This window comes from Octopus bimaculoides, chromosome 11 (assembly GCF_001194135.2).
Source record: "Octopus bimaculoides isolate UCB-OBI-ISO-001 chromosome 11, ASM119413v2, whole genome shotgun sequence".
Classification (NCBI taxonomy): domain Eukaryota; kingdom Metazoa; phylum Mollusca; class Cephalopoda; order Octopoda; family Octopodidae; genus Octopus; species Octopus bimaculoides.
The window spans coordinates 42,572,201-42,590,551 of NC_068991.1; the positions used below are offsets into that span (position 1 = coordinate 42,572,201).

At 34.7% G+C, this 18,351-nt stretch overlaps 1 protein-coding gene across 1 annotated transcript in view; it reads right to left on the bottom strand.

Moving 5' to 3' along the window:
• Positions 1–3,395: 3,395 nt before the first annotated feature.
• Positions 3,396–18,351, bottom strand: part of LOC106879675 (golgin subfamily A member 5) — a 34,433-nt gene continuing 19,477 nt past the window's right edge. The window contains exons 6-14 of the mRNA XM_014929347.2: positions 15,774–15,880; positions 13,015–13,182; positions 12,267–12,395; positions 11,578–11,676; positions 10,263–10,412; positions 8,025–8,100; positions 5,904–6,000; positions 4,919–4,982; positions 3,396–3,763 (exon numbers count right to left, since the gene is read on the bottom strand). Of these exons, the coding sequence (XP_014784833.1) occupies positions 3,686–3,763; positions 4,919–4,982; positions 5,904–6,000; positions 8,025–8,100; positions 10,263–10,412; positions 11,578–11,676; positions 12,267–12,395; positions 13,015–13,182; positions 15,774–15,880 (968 nt within the window). The 3' untranslated portion in view covers positions 3,396–3,685. The remainder of the gene's footprint in view (positions 3,764–4,918; positions 4,983–5,903; positions 6,001–8,024; positions 8,101–10,262; positions 10,413–11,577; positions 11,677–12,266; positions 12,396–13,014; positions 13,183–15,773; positions 15,881–18,351) is intronic.

Genomic DNA, 18,351 nt, shown 5'->3' on the forward strand with positions numbered 1-18,351 from the left:
GACTCAAAAAATGGTGTGTGAGGCTAAATGCACTTGAGAATATAAACCAACTAACTTGCCAGCTACATAAAGTCTGCAGCTGCTACTGCTGCTTTGTCATCATCATCCTTTAATGTCTGTTTTCCATGCTGGCATGGGTTGGATGGCTTGGCAGGAATTGGGATGGTCAAAGGCCACACCAGGTTCCATAGTCTGTTTAGGATTGGTTTCTATGGCTGGGGGCCCTTCCTAATGCCAACCACTCGAGAGTATACTGGGTACATTTTCTCTAACACCAGCACCCACACCAATGCTTTTTACATGGCACCTTGGTTTTAGGATCTCAATTCTGTTGTGGTGGGCTGGTCTTCTTAAGTACACATTTTATAACTTATAAGGAACAAGACAAGACCACAAATTTGAAAAGCGGAGTAAAGTATATAATATTCACCTCAATATTTGATATATGGCCTAGGGGTTAGAGTGTTACACTCACAATCTAAGATCATGATTTTGCTTCCTGGACCAGTGGTGTATTACATTCTTGAACCAAGCACTTCATTTTGCATTGCTCCAGTTCACTCATCTGCAAATGAGTCCTGGCAGTAGCGGTTAAGTAAATTCTGCAACAGAATGGCATCCAATTTGGAAGTAGGGGGTAATGTCCATGGAAGCTGGATTAAGCTCCAGCCTTACAAGTCCTAATATTCATGACAGACCCAAATACTTGACTGGTACTTTAGTCTATTAGCCTCGATGGGATTTGTACTTAAAGCATAAAGAGCAATAACTAAACACTGCAAAGATGTGTTGTCTCACATTTTAACAGTTGTACTGCCCAATAATAATGGTTTCAGATTTTAGTACAACACCAGCAATCTCAGAATAGTGAGTAATTTGATTACATTGACCCCAGTGTTCAACTGTTACATAATTTATCAACCCCAAAAGGATGAAAGGCAAAGTCAAGCTCAGCAGAATTCAAACTTAGAATGTAAGTATAGATAAAATGCTGCGAAGCATTTTGCCTGGCATGCTACTGATTCTGCCAGTTCCCCGCCTTCACTACCCAAAAATAATTTTTAAAATGGTTTTTAATTTAAGCACAAGGCCAACCATTTTGAGGGGAGGGGGTTGATCAATACCATTGACTCCACTATTTGACTGGTATCTTATTTTATAAACCTCTCACACCCAATGGAATGAAAGGCAAAGTTAACCTTGGTGGGACTTGAACTCAGAACATAAAGAGCCAGAAGAAATACCACAAGGCATTTTCCCAGTGCTCTAACTATACTGCTAATTTACCATTTTAATGATAGTACTTATATAAAAAAAAAAAATCTTCAAGGTGGTGCCCCAGCATGGCTGCAATCTAATGACTGAAACAAGTAAAAGATAAAAGATAGCTACAAGTGCCCTGAAACAGAAATAAACAAGACATGGGAAAATATAAAAAAGTACCAATAATAATCAGTGCACTGAATATCACAAAGAATATGAATATAAACAAAACTATACCAGGGTCTTATGACTTTACACAGAATAAAAAAAAAACAAAAAAAAAACTGCTATTTCGAATCCACATTCTACAAAAGATGTTTTCAACCAAGTCCGTAGTCCAACTTACACAGACTAAACTCACAATAAATAGCACAAATAACACAACTCATACCACAGATATTTTACATAAACATTTCTCAATACTAAACACATGACACACTCAATATATTCTACACAACCATTACCAAACACTATAAAATAACTCACTTAACACATACATTTCCCAATCACCAACCAATAAAAGAACACGTCTCACAACACATTCTACAAAACCAACAATAACATCAGAAACCACAATAAAACACCAGCATACACCTCAAAAGACATTTCAGCACACACCTTAGAAAGACTGATGTACATTGGTGATGCAGTAGAAGCTTGCATATAAATGTATGATTTTAACAGATATCTGTTAAAACCTATATTACCTGTTGAAAGGAAATACAAACTGTGAAAGACACACAATAATAGTTTCTAGATTTAGGCTCGTGGCCAACAATTTTGAGGGGAAGGCATTAAATGATACATTCAACACTAGTACTTGACTGGTGCTTTGTTTTATCAATCCCAAAAGGATGAATAGCAAAATTAACCTCAGTGAGATTTGAACTCAGAATGTAAAGAACTAAAAGAAGTACCGAAAGCATTTTACCCAACACATTTAACAATTCTGCCAGTTCACCAGATAATAATAATAATAATAATAATAATCCTTTATACTATAGGCAAAAGGGACTGAAATTTGGGGAAGAGGGACAGTCAATTACATTGACCCCAGTGTTTCACTGGTACTTAATTTATCGACTCTGAAAGGATGAAAGGCAAAGTTGACCTCGGCAGAATTTAAACTCAGAACATGAAGGCAGATGAAATACTGCTAAGCATTTCATCCAGCATGCTAACGATTCTGCCAGCACACCGCCTTAATAATGATAATGATGATGGATTCAAATTTTGGCACAAGGCCAGCAATGTCGAGGAGTAGGGGTAAGCCGATTACATCGACCCTAGTGTTCAACTGGTACTTATTTTATAGACCCCGAAAGGATGGAAGGCAAAGTCAACTTCAGGGAATTTCAACTCAGAATATAAAGACGGGTGAAATGTCACCAGTGTGTTAATGATTCTGCCAGCTCACCACCTTAATAATAATAATAATAATAATAATAATAATAATAATAATCAGGAAGGTATTAGAAAGCATGGTATTGTAGGCTACGGGTAGCAAGCCCTATACGCATGTAAGACTCCAGGAGCTCCAACAAAACTTATGATAAAGAGAAATAATAATAATAATAATAATAATTTCTTTCTAATCTTAGCATAAGGCTGATAATTTTAAGAGGGTGGGGAGAGCTGGTTACATTGACCCCCTAGTACCTGACTGGTACTTATTTTATCAATCCTGAAAGGCAAAGTTAACCTCAGTGGGATTTGAACTCAGTATATAATGCACTAGAAAGAAATGCTGCTAGGCATTTTGTCAAATGTGCTAAGAAATTTGCTAGCTGATAGGCGTTTTTGGTATATTACCATCATCATTTTCAATAGCCAATTTGCAACGTGTTGTTAGTTTTATAGTTATCTTCAGTAACTTTTAAAAAATACTTTTTAGCACATAAAAATATCCCAAGGTTATCGAATAAATGTAACAAGGAACTAAACCACAAAAGAGAAACAAAAAAAAAATACAATTTTAGAAATATTTGTGGTAAGAGAGAGAGAATTCCAGAGCAGCATTTCCTTATTGAACATTTTCCCAACATAAAAGTTACATATTGTGTCCATACTGCATTTATGTGCGTGTGTAAGAGAGAGAGAATGAGACAGAAAGAGAGAGAACAAAGCAGAGATATAGTCAGAGAAAGAGAGACTTTATATATTATTTCTCCAGAATATATTAATACTGCTTCAAATATAATTTGGAGCAAACCACAAAGAAAATAAAAACCACAGGTTGCAGTAGAGACATCACTATCACTGCCATTAAAAAGCATCACTTTCTTCTTCTATTCCAGCTTATTTGTGGAAACAAATAATAAAAAAAAAAAACATCCATTTTGTAACCCTCATTTTGTTTGTTTTCTTTTATACAAATATTTACAAACACCAGTTGAAATACAACTGAAAAGTGTCAGTGATTTTAATTTGGAAAGTTGGTATTATGGATCTCTGGTTTATATGTCAGCAGAACCACCATTACCCACAGGTGTAATAAGGCCTGAAAAAAAAAAAAATAAAAATAAAAAATAAATATAATCAAGAATATTTTTCAAAACAAAACAAAAATAGGAAAAGAAAATATTTGAAATTGAAAGTCAAAATTAGATTCTTTTTGCTTTTTATTTTCTACAATTTAGTCCCTTTTTTTTTCATTTCCAAGCCATGTGCGAATGGAACTTGCTCAGCTCTTGATTATATCTACCATCACTTTAACCCAGTTTTGTATTATTGTTTCTTCTGTCTTTGTCATGCAATTCTTTTCTTGCAATTACCTCTACTCTAAAGTTGTTGACTTTAAACCACTGTAGCTTACAGCTACTCGGTACACTAAACTTTCCTATCTCATTCATCTCATTTATTTCATAGACCCCATGCTAAACATCGAAACCAATCCTTAATTAACCCTTTAGCATTTAAACCAGCCAAATCAGCCCCAAATATTCTATCTTGTTTTATGTTCAAAGTGGCCAGATCCAGTCCCTCACATTACCTAACAATATCATTCTAAAAATAAACAATCACATCATCAAAATCTCAAAGCTATTAGATAACACATGATTAATTCAGAAAAATATGAATAAACATGCATGCATGTATGTATGTACATACGTGTGTATGCATGTATGTAGTATGTATGCATGCATGTATGTGTGTATGCATGCATGTATGTGTGTGTGTGTATGCATGCATGCATGTATGTATGTATGTACGTACATACGTACGTATGTGTGTGTGCATGTCTTTCTGTCTTCTTGCCTTATCATAATGTGATAGCTGTTACTGTCATGCAAATGGTGTCCTTTGTTCCAAATCTTCCATGAAAATATGTCTGGTAAAGGGAAAGTATTGACTTACATGGAAACAGGTGAGGGTTAATGACAGAAGGGGCTGTACAAAATATGCCACAACAAAATTCCATCCAACCCATGCAAGCATAGAAAAGTGGACATAAAAATGATGATGATGATAATGATGACATCTCTCAGTAAGTCCCTTACCAGCCATATTTCCAGAAGTCTCTAACTACAATTTCGTTAGAATTCAAATTTTATGTTAACCCCACTAAACTCTTCTGTATAGAATACATAAAAGACTGTTGGTATAGTTCCACTTACTCAAAAAGATGGAGTAAAATTCAGAGTAAATCACTTACCATGTACACTATCACAAATACTCGTACAATGGGATATCTGCGTAGAAAAACTCCTAATCTTACACTGAAAGCATGAAAGAAGAGAAAATGTAGAATAGGTATTTGCCAAAATGTTTAACAATAAATCTGTTGTATTTTACTTTCAATTTCATAGTAAATTACAAAAAAAAAAAACATAAAAATCTTTCTAAGCATAGAGAGATGGGAGGAATGAAATAGTGTGATGCAATATGTACATCTCAAAAGCCATGGAGATATATGCCAAGTGCCTAATTAGCAAAATCAGATCATAGAGTTATTGTTTGAACAGATTACAAAGAAAGAAATTCTAAATAACTATATTTATAATTTCTTTCTACATAAATAACATTCAATATAATGATGTGGCAAGCTGGCAGAATTATTAACATGCCAAGTGAAACGCTTAGTGGCATTTTCTCTGTCTCTACATTCTGAGTTCAAATTTTGCTGAGGTAGACTTTTGTCCTTTTGGGGTCAATAGAATAAGTCCCAGTTGAATACTGGGGTCAATGTAACTGATTTACACCTTCCCCCAAAATTGCTGGCCTTGTGCCAAAATTTGAAACAAATATGTTTTATTTATGTTTTTAAAATGGTACAGTGTGTGTGTGTGTGCATGCATAGATTGCATAGATGCACATATTCCTCCCCTCTTCAAAAATAGATAAATTAAGGATGATGTTATGGTCAAAAGCATTCTAGCCATGACCATCCTGCCTACTTAGACATTTTATCTCAGACTACATCATACAATATGGTCTTTCATCACTTGAAGGATGATGGTGTGCGAGAGATTTGGCTACTATTTCAAGCAAATTCAAGGACCACATAGAATTCAATTACTGGCTTGTTAGCATTTTAATGATAGGAATTCAATCTGAATCACCAGGATGAAAGCTAGAAATCATAACTTCTAGACTACAAGGTAGGAAGGAACAACATTTTGAAGAAAAAAAAAACTTACCTAAATTTATCAATGGTATTTGCAGCTCGCTTCATACGACGTGTCATTTCATGGTCTGTGGCAGCCTCCCTTAAAAACAATGGCAGTCTCTGTCGAACTACAATAAAATGAAAACATGGTCATTATCCATGGAAATGATAACAAAATGTGTAACAGTAATTGGATGAGATAAATCTTTCTCGGGATAAGCTCTCAATCAATCAAAAAAGCAAAACTTTCCCCAGAAGTTCTTATATGTTGGGTCAACCCATAAATAATGTGATTTTCCAATTGCATGAACTAAAAGTCAGAGAGGTAAGGCATAAATTACCTGCACCAACTAACTATAAAAGCAGGTAGTAATTTTACCTTATTCTTTGTGCAAGTTTTGAAGAGTGCAGTTCAATTTTTAACAGTTATTTTTTCAAAGCTATAATGAAAGTGACAAAGGAGCATATTCGGCACATTTTGCTTTATGAGTTCAATAAAGGCAACAACACAATGGAAAGTGCGGGGAATATTAATGCAGTATATGAAGATCGGACAATAAGTGTAAGCCAGTGTCAATGGTGGTTCCAGAAATTCTGAGCTGGAAACTACAGCCTAGAAGATGAGCCTCGTCCTGGAGGATCTGTAGAGCTCGACAAGAATATCCTGCAAACCCTGGTGGAACAAAATCCCATCATAACTGTTGAGGAACTAGCAGAGAAGCTTGGATTTGGTCATTAGAAAAGTCAGCATGCCATTAGAAAAGTCAGCAAATTAGATCAATGGATTCCTCACAAACTTTCCAAGTCTAATCATGTGCAGAGAGTGAATGTGTGCACTTTTTTGCTGTCACGTCTCACGAATGAACCTGTTTTGGACTGAATAGTGACTGGTGACAAGAAATGGGTTCCCTATAAAAATGTCAAGCGCTGAAGACAATGAGTAAGGAAAGGAGAAACAGCGGCACCCCAGGCTAAAGAAGACTTCACCCACGTAAGGTGTTGTTATCTGTTTGGTGGGAGATGAAAGGTTTAGTCCACTTTGAACTTTTAGACCCAAACCAAATGATAACAAAGGAGATCTACTGTGAGCAGCTTAAGTCAGCGTTAGAAGGAAAATGACCATCTTTGGTTTCAAGACGAAAGGTGTTCTTCCATCAGGATACTGCTTGGCTGCATACAGCAAGGATGACATTCCAAAGGCTGGGGCAGTTTGAATGGGAAACAATGCCCCACCCACCATATTCACCAGACATTACCTCATCTGATTATCATTTATTCTGCGATCATTTGGATGGGAAAAATATGAATTCTGTAGACAAGGTCAGAACAGTAGTGGAAGAGTATTTTCTATCGCAGACAAGTCAATTTTGGAAGAGGGGCCTTGCAAGTCTACTAGATAGATGGAAGAGCATTGTAGAAAATGAAAGACAGTATATTTTAGATTAAAAAAGAACTTCGTTTATTGTAATTTAGAAAAATAAAAAAAGTATAAGAAAACTGCATTATTTATGGGATGACCCAATATATTCTAAATATTGTCCTGCCTTGGGACAACAAAACACCAACAAATGGTATGGTAGTAAGGTCCAACGATATTACTAATTATGCATATAATTGCAGGATATATATATATATCCAACCAACCCAGCAAAATCCTAGAAGATAATGAGCTAGAGATAACTTTATTTCAAATTAGCTAAAGATGACTGAAAATATCCCTAGTTGAATCATAGTAAAATTGGACTAACAAAGTCTCAGTCTTGAAACAAAAGGGAATTTTGGTCAAATTTTCTTATTTCCTTACTTTAACATTCAGTTATGTAAATTCAAAAAGTTTCTTTGATATTCTCTTTTAGAAAAGTTATTTCTATCATCTAATATAAACCAATACGTATTTTCTGTTGTCTCCAAATCCATAAACAAAATTAAATCATGGTTCAGCTAACTATCAATGTTCAGTGCTTCTCTCATCACTGCTGTCACTGTGTACTGCTCCTCCATGTTAGCTAAAAGGTCTGCTGAGTGACTGAGATTTTAAGTCTCCCTGCCAGAAATAAGATATGAAGCAATGATCTTTAGCCAGTAAGCTGTAGGTATATTATTGATTTAAATGGTTGTGATTCACAGGAAGAATTTTATTTTAAATACTCACCATCTTCATTTTCATTTACAGATATTCCAGAAGAAGTGGTACGTCCTATAGACATCTGGACATCTTTATATTGTTGCTGTCAAAAAGAAGTAAGGTGGTATTTGAAGCACACAATTCAGGGAGGTAAGGGAGGCAAGACGTAATTGAATTTTTAAACCCAGCTGTCCTCATATAAGTAATTGATACCACCACACTTGTCTCAATCAAAAGTTGTAATGTCACAGGTCTAGCCTTCAAACTAAGCTATAGTTGTTAGCAAAAACAGGCTTCCAATCATTTAATAATATATAATATAATATACTTGTTCAAATAATTTATACTGACACCTAAATTTGAACAACTATCCAAAGTATGAGTAGAAAACTACAATCTGAAATATACACTCTCTATATGAATATCATCATCATCATCATTTAACGTCCGCTTTCCATGCTAGCATGGGTTGGACGATTTGACCGAGGACTGGTGAAACCATATATATATATATATATATATATATATATGAGAGAGAGAGATTTAAACAACCATACACACACAAACTGAGCATAGACTTAAACACATGTATGGAAATATAAATACACAAATATGCAATATATTTTCTGGGGTTTTTTCTATCCAAACATTTTTTTTTATCCAAAACACTTAAACTTTACATATTCTCTCTTCTTGAAGACCACAAGTTCCAAAGATGTCACTTTAAATTCTTAAGTAAAGTACCTTATTCTACTAAGGGACTTTTCTAGAGAAAGTTATACAGATATCTGCCCTGAAATGTTAGTACGAGATGGTATCAAAAAGTTCCTGCACTAGTTATGTAGTGCGCCAACAGATAGCAGTACATGGTTGCATGCACAGTGACCTTCATGAAGCAGTGTGCTGAGTGACATCACTGTGTTTACTTCACAAGTTGTGAAGTTTGTGTTTTTGTGATCACATGTATGCTGTAGTCTGCAATATTGTCATGGACAGGAAGTTGGAACAAAGAGCCAATATGAAATTTAGTGTTAAACTTGAGAAGTCTACTACAGAGACATTGAGCATACTTCAGCAAGCTTACAACAACGAGCCAATTGATTGTACACAATGTTTCAAGGGGCATGGGTACTTCAAGAGTGGAAGAACATCCCTGGAAGACAATAAGCAATCTGGAAGACTTGCCACATGTGTCACCCATGGAAATGTGTAGAAAATTTATTAGCTTGTGCATGAGAATTGTCAGAGGACAATCAGTGGCACTGCTGATACTGTTGGTCTATCGTATGGGTCCATGCAGGCAATCCTAATGTCTGAATTTAACATGCGGTGTGGCTCTGCCAAGTTTGTCCCCTGCCTGCTAACCACTGAACAGAAAGTTTGTCAAAATCTCCATCAGCATGCCACTAATGACCCATCCTTCATATGGATCATCACTGGTGACAAGTTGAGTCTACAGGTACGACCCTGAGACAAAGCAGCAGTCATCACAAAGGAAGAACCCTTCATTTCCACAACTGGAGTAGGCACGACAGAACCGCAGCTCAATAAAGAGCATGCACATCGTTTTTTCGAAATCTGTGGTAATGTACATCGAGAATTCGACCCCTAAGAGTCAATCAAGAGTCCTACTGCAACAGACTGTCCCCTAGCTCTCTTCATTTGTGAGTTACTCACCAAAGACAACATGGTAATGCTTCCGCATTTACCAGATTTAGCACCTGCAGACTTCCATCCCTTCCCCAAGATGAAAAGGCAGTTCAAAGGTTGCTGTTTAAGACTGTTGTCGAGATCCAGAGCAAATCACAGAAGGTCCTTTACTGCCTTACGGAAAACAATTTCCAGGTTGGATTTCAAAAGTGGTAGGAATGCTGGGACTCATATATTGCTGCGCAAGGTGACTATTTCAAAGGAGATCATATTAAAACTTAGATAAATAAGTTATTTTTTATTAAACATAACTAGTCTGGGAACTTTTTGATACCACCCTGTATTATTTTACTGAATTTCAGAGAAATAAGACAAAATTGAATCTATTATACTGACAAGCTAAAGGGATCAACATTTAAAATTTTTACTTCATTGTTAAACAAGAAACCATTCCTTTAAGATATTTATCTCAAAAATTCACAAAGAATGAGACACAAAAAGGATAAAACTGATAATGAGGTAATAAACAAAATTTATGGTGAATAGCAAACTTAGTTTTGTTGTAGATGAGATTTTCTGTGATAAAAACCAAAACTAATAATTATTATGTCATACCTCAAGCCTTTCCAGTTGAAGAGCCAGGGAGTTTTTTTCTGTGCTTATGGCTTCCAGAACAGTCTGTTTCTGAATGAGACTTTCTGTGAGTGTGCGTACTCTGGACTCCAATTCATCCTCTGTATTTGAATGTAGGCTTTTTGTCATTAACTATAAAATAACAATTTTAAAAAATTTATTTTGGGGAAGTAAAAAAAAAAAACACAAAGATACAAAATGTGCATTTTTGATAATTATTTCTTACAAATAACAAGGTTTTTGATAAACAACAAAGAAATGGGAGGTTTCACAAGGACATTAGTGACAAATAAATTGGCTTCAACAAGAGATTGAAACTAGTTTTTGGACATTGTTTCAATTAAGAATATTGATTTCAAATTTTGGCACAAGGCCAGCAATTTTGGGAGAGTGGATAAGTTGATTACATTAATCCCAGTGTTCAACCGGTACTTATTTTATCGACCCCAAAAGGATGAAAGGCAAAGTCAACACCAGCAACATTTGGGCTCGGACTGTAAAGTCAGAAGAAATGCTGTGAAGCATTTTTCTGGGTGTGGTAATGCTTTTGCCAGCTTGCCTTCTTAATTTCAATTGAGAATATTGATTTCTGATAAGGCAAAAAGTTTGTTTTTTTAAATTAAACTCAATGAACTTCAGTGGAATAAAAGGCAAAGTTTATCTTATTAGGAATTAAAATGAAACTAAGACAAATGAGACTAAATTATACTTAATGCAAAAATATCAAAATAAAATAAAATGTATTGTAGAAAAAATAGAAAAGCAAACTTAAGCTCCAAAAGTCTCTACTAACATTTCTGAATAAAATATAAAATATCAATTTATTTTTTAGTACAAGTGAACCATTTTATCAAAAGAGAATGTTATAGTTAACTAACATTACAGAAATGAAAAGCAAAACTGACATGGACAGAATTTGATCTTAAAAACACAAAGAATGAAACTAGATACCAGCAAAACACCTAGTTAGGACCTTTACCAATTTTTACCATGCAAAAGACTACACTGAATTTTCAGTTGATCTTTCTAAGATGACAAGATGAATCTATCAGCTTACCTATGCTAGTAAAAAGACAAAACTGATCACTTCAAGCATACTTTTGAGATACTACCTTGTATTCCATACTATTTCAAATCCATACTGAGATTCAGATTTTTCTATCAATTCAAAAAAAAATTATTACTCTTTTTTTTATCTCTTAAAAATAGTTCCATCATCTTCAGTGAAGAAATATTCATTAGTTATCATTTCTAAAAAGTTAATGGGATCTTATTTTTTATTTTTGCTCTATCTTACCTGATTTTTCAAGTTATCGACTTCTTCATCTCTTTCTTTGAGTTTACTATGGAACAGTGCCTTCTGCTTATGAAGCTCTTCCAAGGTGTAGTGAAGTTCCTGGATTGGTAAAATATAATGATTACTGAGATAGATACAGAGCCTCATAATTACATCAAAAAAAGAAAAAAATATGGAAGTTATAGTGTTCATGACTTTTCCCAAAATACACAACACTAAAATGGTAACAAAAGAAAAAGAAAATTCCAGAGAAGTCAACTGTTAAAATATAAAGTAACAAGAAAAGGGACAGGGAAATAAAGACGAAAATATGAAAAAAATAAATAAACAAGTACTACAAACGCTCCGTTGCTTATGACAACAAGGGTTCCAGTTGATCCAATTACGGAACAGCCTGCTCGTGAAATTAATGTACAAGTGGGTGAGCACTCCAAAGAAATGCATGCTCTTAACATAGTTGCCAGGGAGATTCAGCATGACACAGAGTGTGACAAGGCTGGCCCTTTGAAAAATAGGTACTACTCATATTTGCCAGCTGAGTGAACTGGAGCAATGTGAACACATCACACCGCTGGGAATCGAACTTGCGACCTTACAATCATGACTAAATACTCCAAACCATTAAGCCATGTGCCTTCACTAGATAAACAAGTAAACCAAAACCAAAACAAGGACTCTGATTTGCTCACCTTCTTTTGTTTCAACAAATCTTGTTCAGTTTCCTCTTTGATGCGTCGTTCATCTACCAGTTGGTCCTGCAACAAGTCTATTTCTTCCCGATGAGATTCCCGATCCAAATGTAGTTGAGATTCAATATCCTTCAACAAAAGTTATGGCAAAAAGTTAGCTTTTCTAACACTATTATTTTCATCGAACACCCAAGACATGAAGATAGGAGTTATATCTCTCAGATGGCATAAAGTGATGTTAGATAATAATTAGTATTTACCTTGAAAAGATGACATTGTGTTTTGGATGATACATTTTTATAGGAATTTAAGAACAAAGAACAAAGTTGCAAAGTGAGGCTGGTAGACCTCAAAAGAGGAGAGCCATATAGTTGTGTTAGGAGAAGGAAAACATATTGATTTTTTTTCTTTTTCTTCCTTTTTGTATTTTATATACAGCTGTTACCAACTCTCATCTGTTTACAAGCAACATAATATTTCCCAATAGCTAGAAATGGAAGACTGGAGATGAAGAACACTATTTGCATAATGGTGGTACTCATTTACAACAACTGCACAGGACACATCTCCACCCACATTCATACAACAGCCTTTTTTCAGTGTCCAACAACCGAATTCATTCAAGGCTTTGGTCAATCTGGTGTTTTTGTCAAAGATAGTTGCCTACCTGAAACCTCATAGCTGAGAGATGAACTTCTTAACCACAAATCCTTAAATTAGATGATTATAAAAACATCAAACAACTAACCTGTAATTCAACTTTAGCATTTTCTGAGCTCAACTTAATTTGCTGTAACTCATCTCTGTACATATCTCGTTCAGTTCTGACTGAATTAAATTCTTCTGTAGACACCCCTCTGCTGTCATCAGCTTCTTCTGAGCCATTGCGTAAACTGGCAATGAGACGTTCTTTAGACTGTAGGACAGAAATTCAAGTGTTATAGTTTTGGCTAAAATTGTAAATACATTGAACTTGATTTTAGATAAATATAAATACAGTTTGCATATACACTTTCTTAAATACATATACAAGATTAAGAGCTTGAAATATATATTAAGCATACATGTAGTACAGTTAAATTGTAAACATAATATTTTCCTTGTAGATGGTAAGTAAAAATTAGACATATATATGCTTTATTATGTATTGCATTACTGTTTCAATATGAGGTATGAAAAAGTAATGAACAAACCTCAATATAAATATACATTTAACACACTAATACTTTAGTCATAACACGAACACACAAACATTTCAATATAAACTACAAACATATATCAAATACAATATATATCTAGTGTAAGCTTAATTGAATATACAATATGATAGACTAGATAACAATCTACACTAGTTATGGTATAGAAATCCAGTATGAAGGTCTCAGGAATAAGAAAAAAAAGAGTAAATAAATGTACCAAGCATATAGTTTTAAGAAATCAAGAGTAAGTTTGACATGGTTCTTCAATAATAAAAGAATGAGAGAAACAAATTTTGCAATTGCTGCAACAATGCAGGGTCACCTGTGACTTGCCACTTCAACTCATCTATGCACACTTTTATACACCTATCTATTTCTGGTATTTTCTTACACTACTCTTCTCCTCATGGTTTGATGAACAACTTGCTCTCTTCAAGTCACACACACTCTCATACAAAAAGGCCTATATATACATGCACAAAGTATCACCAGCCACACAATACACACACCTGCATTTGCAGACACATACGCACAGTCTTCTCACATCCATATGTAGTCCACATTCACTTCTCCCGTTCATATACACACATATTCAACCAACCACACTTATAACAATATTTACCCACATCTCACTTATCTCCCCTGCTCTACTCTCTAGTCTGACAACCCTCCATTTCTTTCTACCTTTCTACCATGTGAGCCATTAATAAAAATCACAATTTTTGCTTCACCTTTCAGAAAAGAAAATTTCTCTCCCCATCTCTCTCAATGGTTTACTATCTAAAATATCAAATTCACTCAACCACCATTTCTTTTTTACAGCATAAAAGTAAAAACTATACACAAAGCATTTTATTTTGCATTTTTCATTTTGTTTTGTTCCTGAGATATTTTCAATACATTAAATACATTTACAGTCCTGTACATTAAATATGAATGTATACTTTAGTAAGGACTGTAAGCAAAAATTAAATACATCTGAGTACTGACTGGTTAAAATAGTTCACATCTGATGTTCCCTCTATAGCTGTGTGCTTATGTCTGTACATGTTTCACCCCAGGTGAACAAAAGGAAAAATAATGTACATACACAAGGTTTTCAGGATGAAACTGAATATTTCTATTTGAAAACAGTTGCAAAGCATATAACTTGCAAAGAAAAACAAAATTTGCATACAAGCAAATTTCTGCACACAGGAAAAAATTAGAAAGAGATCTTTTAATAGAATGTATTTCTTAAGATTATAACACAAGCAAATGTTCCAGTGACACAACAATACTAACAATATATAATGATTTCTAACACTGACACAAGGCCACAAATTTATAGCGTGGAGACATAAGGTTGACCAGTACTTGTTTCATTGAAACCGAGAAGGATGAAAAAATGTTGACTTAAAAAGGATTCAAAACAAGAATGTAAAGGGATGTAATTGAATGTTACAAAAGGGTCTACCATTTCAGTTATTGGCAACACCTTAGTTAGGAAGTGCCATCACACAAGTCATGATGGTTCAATATCATCATCATCATCATTGTTTAACATCCCTTTTTCCATGCTTGCATGAGCCAGACAAAATTTGTTGAGGCAGCTTTTTTTCTTGAGACAAATTCTGGTAATATGCATCGTTTATACACATAGCACAAATTATATATAAACACATACATACAATGGGCTTCTTTCAGTTTCCATCTACCAAATCTACTTACAAGGCTTTAGTCAGCTCAGGACTGTAGTAGAAGGTATTTGCTTAAGGTACCACATGTGGAGCAGAGCCCAAGACCACATGGTTGGGAAGCAAACTACTCATCTACAACTTTGATTTACAGTATTTACATTATTTACATTTGACGGATATTTGTCCTCATCTTGTTTGTTGTTAACACGTTTCAGCTGATATATCCTCCAGCCTTCATCAGGTGTCTTAGGGAAATTTCAAACCTGGGTTCTCATTCCTAAGGTATTTTTCGATGTTATTAACCCAGGTTCGAAATTTTCCCAAAACACCTGATGAAGGCTGGAGGGTATATCAGCCGAAACGTGTTAACAACAAACAAGATGAGGACAAATATCCTTCAAATGTAAATAATGTACATAATTCCTCATCTCTTAAATATAGAACTGTATTAAAACTTTGATATTTCATCTCCAGGAAGAAATGATAAAAATGTTTTCAAGTCATAGGAAACAAAACTAAAAATAAATGTAAGAGGAAGTTAAGGACAGGTGAATGTATATAACTGAAATAATCAGAGATGATAGAGACAGGATAGTCAAAGGTTCATTCAGAACTAAAATGGTACTAACCTGAAGAATTCTGGATGCTTTTTCCTTATAGTCAGAAAGTTCTTGCCTGGCCCCTTCCAAATTCATTTTCACTGTCTTCAATTGTTGTGTGAGGTCAGCTGATTTTCCTACAATTAAAATACGATTTATGTGTATATAATAAGCAAACATTTATATACATGTGTATTTGTATAAATATATAGGCACAGACGTAGCTGTGTGGTAAGAAGCTTGTTTCTCAATCAGATGGTTCCAGGTTCAGTTCCACATTATGGCACTTTGGGCAAGTGTCTTCTACTATAGCTTCAGGCTGACCAAAGCATTGTGGGTGGATTTGGTAGACAGAAACTGAAAGAAACTTGTCATGTGTGAGTGACTGCGTGTATTTTTGTGTCTGTGTTTGTCCCCCTACCACCACTTGACAACTGGTGTTGGTGTGTTTATGTCCCCATAACTTAGTGGTTCAGCAATAGATACACTTAGGTGTACTGATTTGTCATAAGAAGATATTTCAATATTCCAGAAGGAATCATGCAGCAGAGAATAAAGACTGTTTCTTTGAAGAAAGATCACTGCCTTGAAATATTGAATATTTCAGCTTTTCAATGCAAACTTGCACAACTTATTTTTTTTTTATTTCACTGCATTGAAGTTTACCAAAAGAGACCACCAAAAGAATTTTAATAATTACAGCCAAAGTGGTTCTCTTATCAAAGAATAATACAGAATGACTAAAACAAAAAAAGAACTGCATCTCACCTAAGTTCTGTGTTTGTTCAAGGCTTATTCTTTTCTGTTTAAGGATTATCTCTTTGAGTCAGTAGACTATACTTTCTATTAACCACTCTACCTCAGTAGCTATGTAGCCTTTTGGGATTAAGATTTCAGACTATAAACTGAAAACGCTAATAATCTTCATCTTTCAAAGAAAAAATGTAATAGTACCTTTATTTAATCCTTTTAACTTTTTGAAACCAGTGGTGAGAATGCTTCAGAGAAACCATAATCTTTTTACTTCAGACTGAGACAGGCTAAGAAATTTTTTTATTTCTTTGTGTGTGCATGCATCTATATATATATATATATATATATATATATTATCAGCAATATTATCATCATTGTTTTAGCATCCACTTTTCCATGCTTGCACTAGATCAGACGAAATGAATCAAGGCAGATTATTTCCTGTTATCAATCTTCAACTGTCTCCCATGGATGAATATACTTCAAAAGAAGACTGGAACCAAATGTCACTACTTGTATGACAGCAGTTCTCATTTACAACTGTCAGGCAAATTCAAGACAAGGACACACAAACACACCTCCATACACACATAGATATATATTTTTATATATATATATAAAATATAAGAGAAATTACCTATAACAGGCAATTTCTAAATGTTAGAAGACAGTCAAAATGACCGAAAACCACAAAAAGTTAAAACATTTCAAAGGGAAAGAAAAAATAAAACTTTTACCTTGTTTTAACGGTTAGACCTATAGGTTTCGAATTTTCTATAGGTCTAACTGTTAAAACAAGGTAAAAGTTTTTATTTTCTCTTCCCTTTGAAATGTTTTAACTTTTTGTGGTTTTCGGTTGTTTTGACTGCCTTCTAGCATGTAGAAATTGCCTGTTATAGGTAATTTCTCTTGTATTTTATATTGAATATGTTGTCTATTGACTTTTTATACATGCTAGGTCACTGGTAGTAAAATTTGTAAAGATTTTGCTACCCTTTATATTTATTTATATATATATATATATACATAAATTCAATACATATACTAAATCTGTTCACAAGGCTTTGGTTAGCCCCACTTACCTAAAACGTCACATAGTGAGAGTGGAACAAAAATACAAAAAACACAGGAAAGGAAACAAATTTTTTAACCCTACAGCTGTAATATATAACTTATTAAAATTATTTTTCAGTTTTTGGCATAATGCCAGCAATTTTTGAGGAGGAGGAAAGTCAACTACATTGACCTTGGTGCTCAACCGATACTTATTTTATCAACCTCAAAAGGATGAAAGGCAAAGTCAACCTCAGTAGAATTTGAACTCAGAATAAGGACAAACAAAATGCCGCTAAAAATTTTGAACTTATTAGAATATTGATTTCAAAATTTGGCACTACACCAGCAATTTTAGGCTGGAGGTAAGTCAATTACATCAACCCCAATGCTTAATTGGTGCTTATTTTATCAACCCCAAAAGGATGAACAGCAAAGACAACTTCAACAGAATTTTAACTCAGAATGTAAATCATCATCATCATCATCGTCGTTTAATGTCCGCTTTCCAAGCTAGCATGGGTTGGACGATTTGACTGAGGACTGGTGAAACCAGATGGCTACACCAGGCTCCAATCTGATTTGGCAGAGTTTCTACAGCTGGATGCCCTTCCTAACACCAACCACTCAGAGAGTGTAGTGGGTGCTTTTACGTGTCACCCGCACAAGAGCCAGCCCAGGGGCACTGGCAACGATCTCGCTCGAAAATCCTACAACGGCCCTGCACAAGAGCCAGTCCGGGGGCACTGGTAACGATCTCGCTTGAAAAATTTCATGTGTCACCCGCACAAGAGCCAGCCCA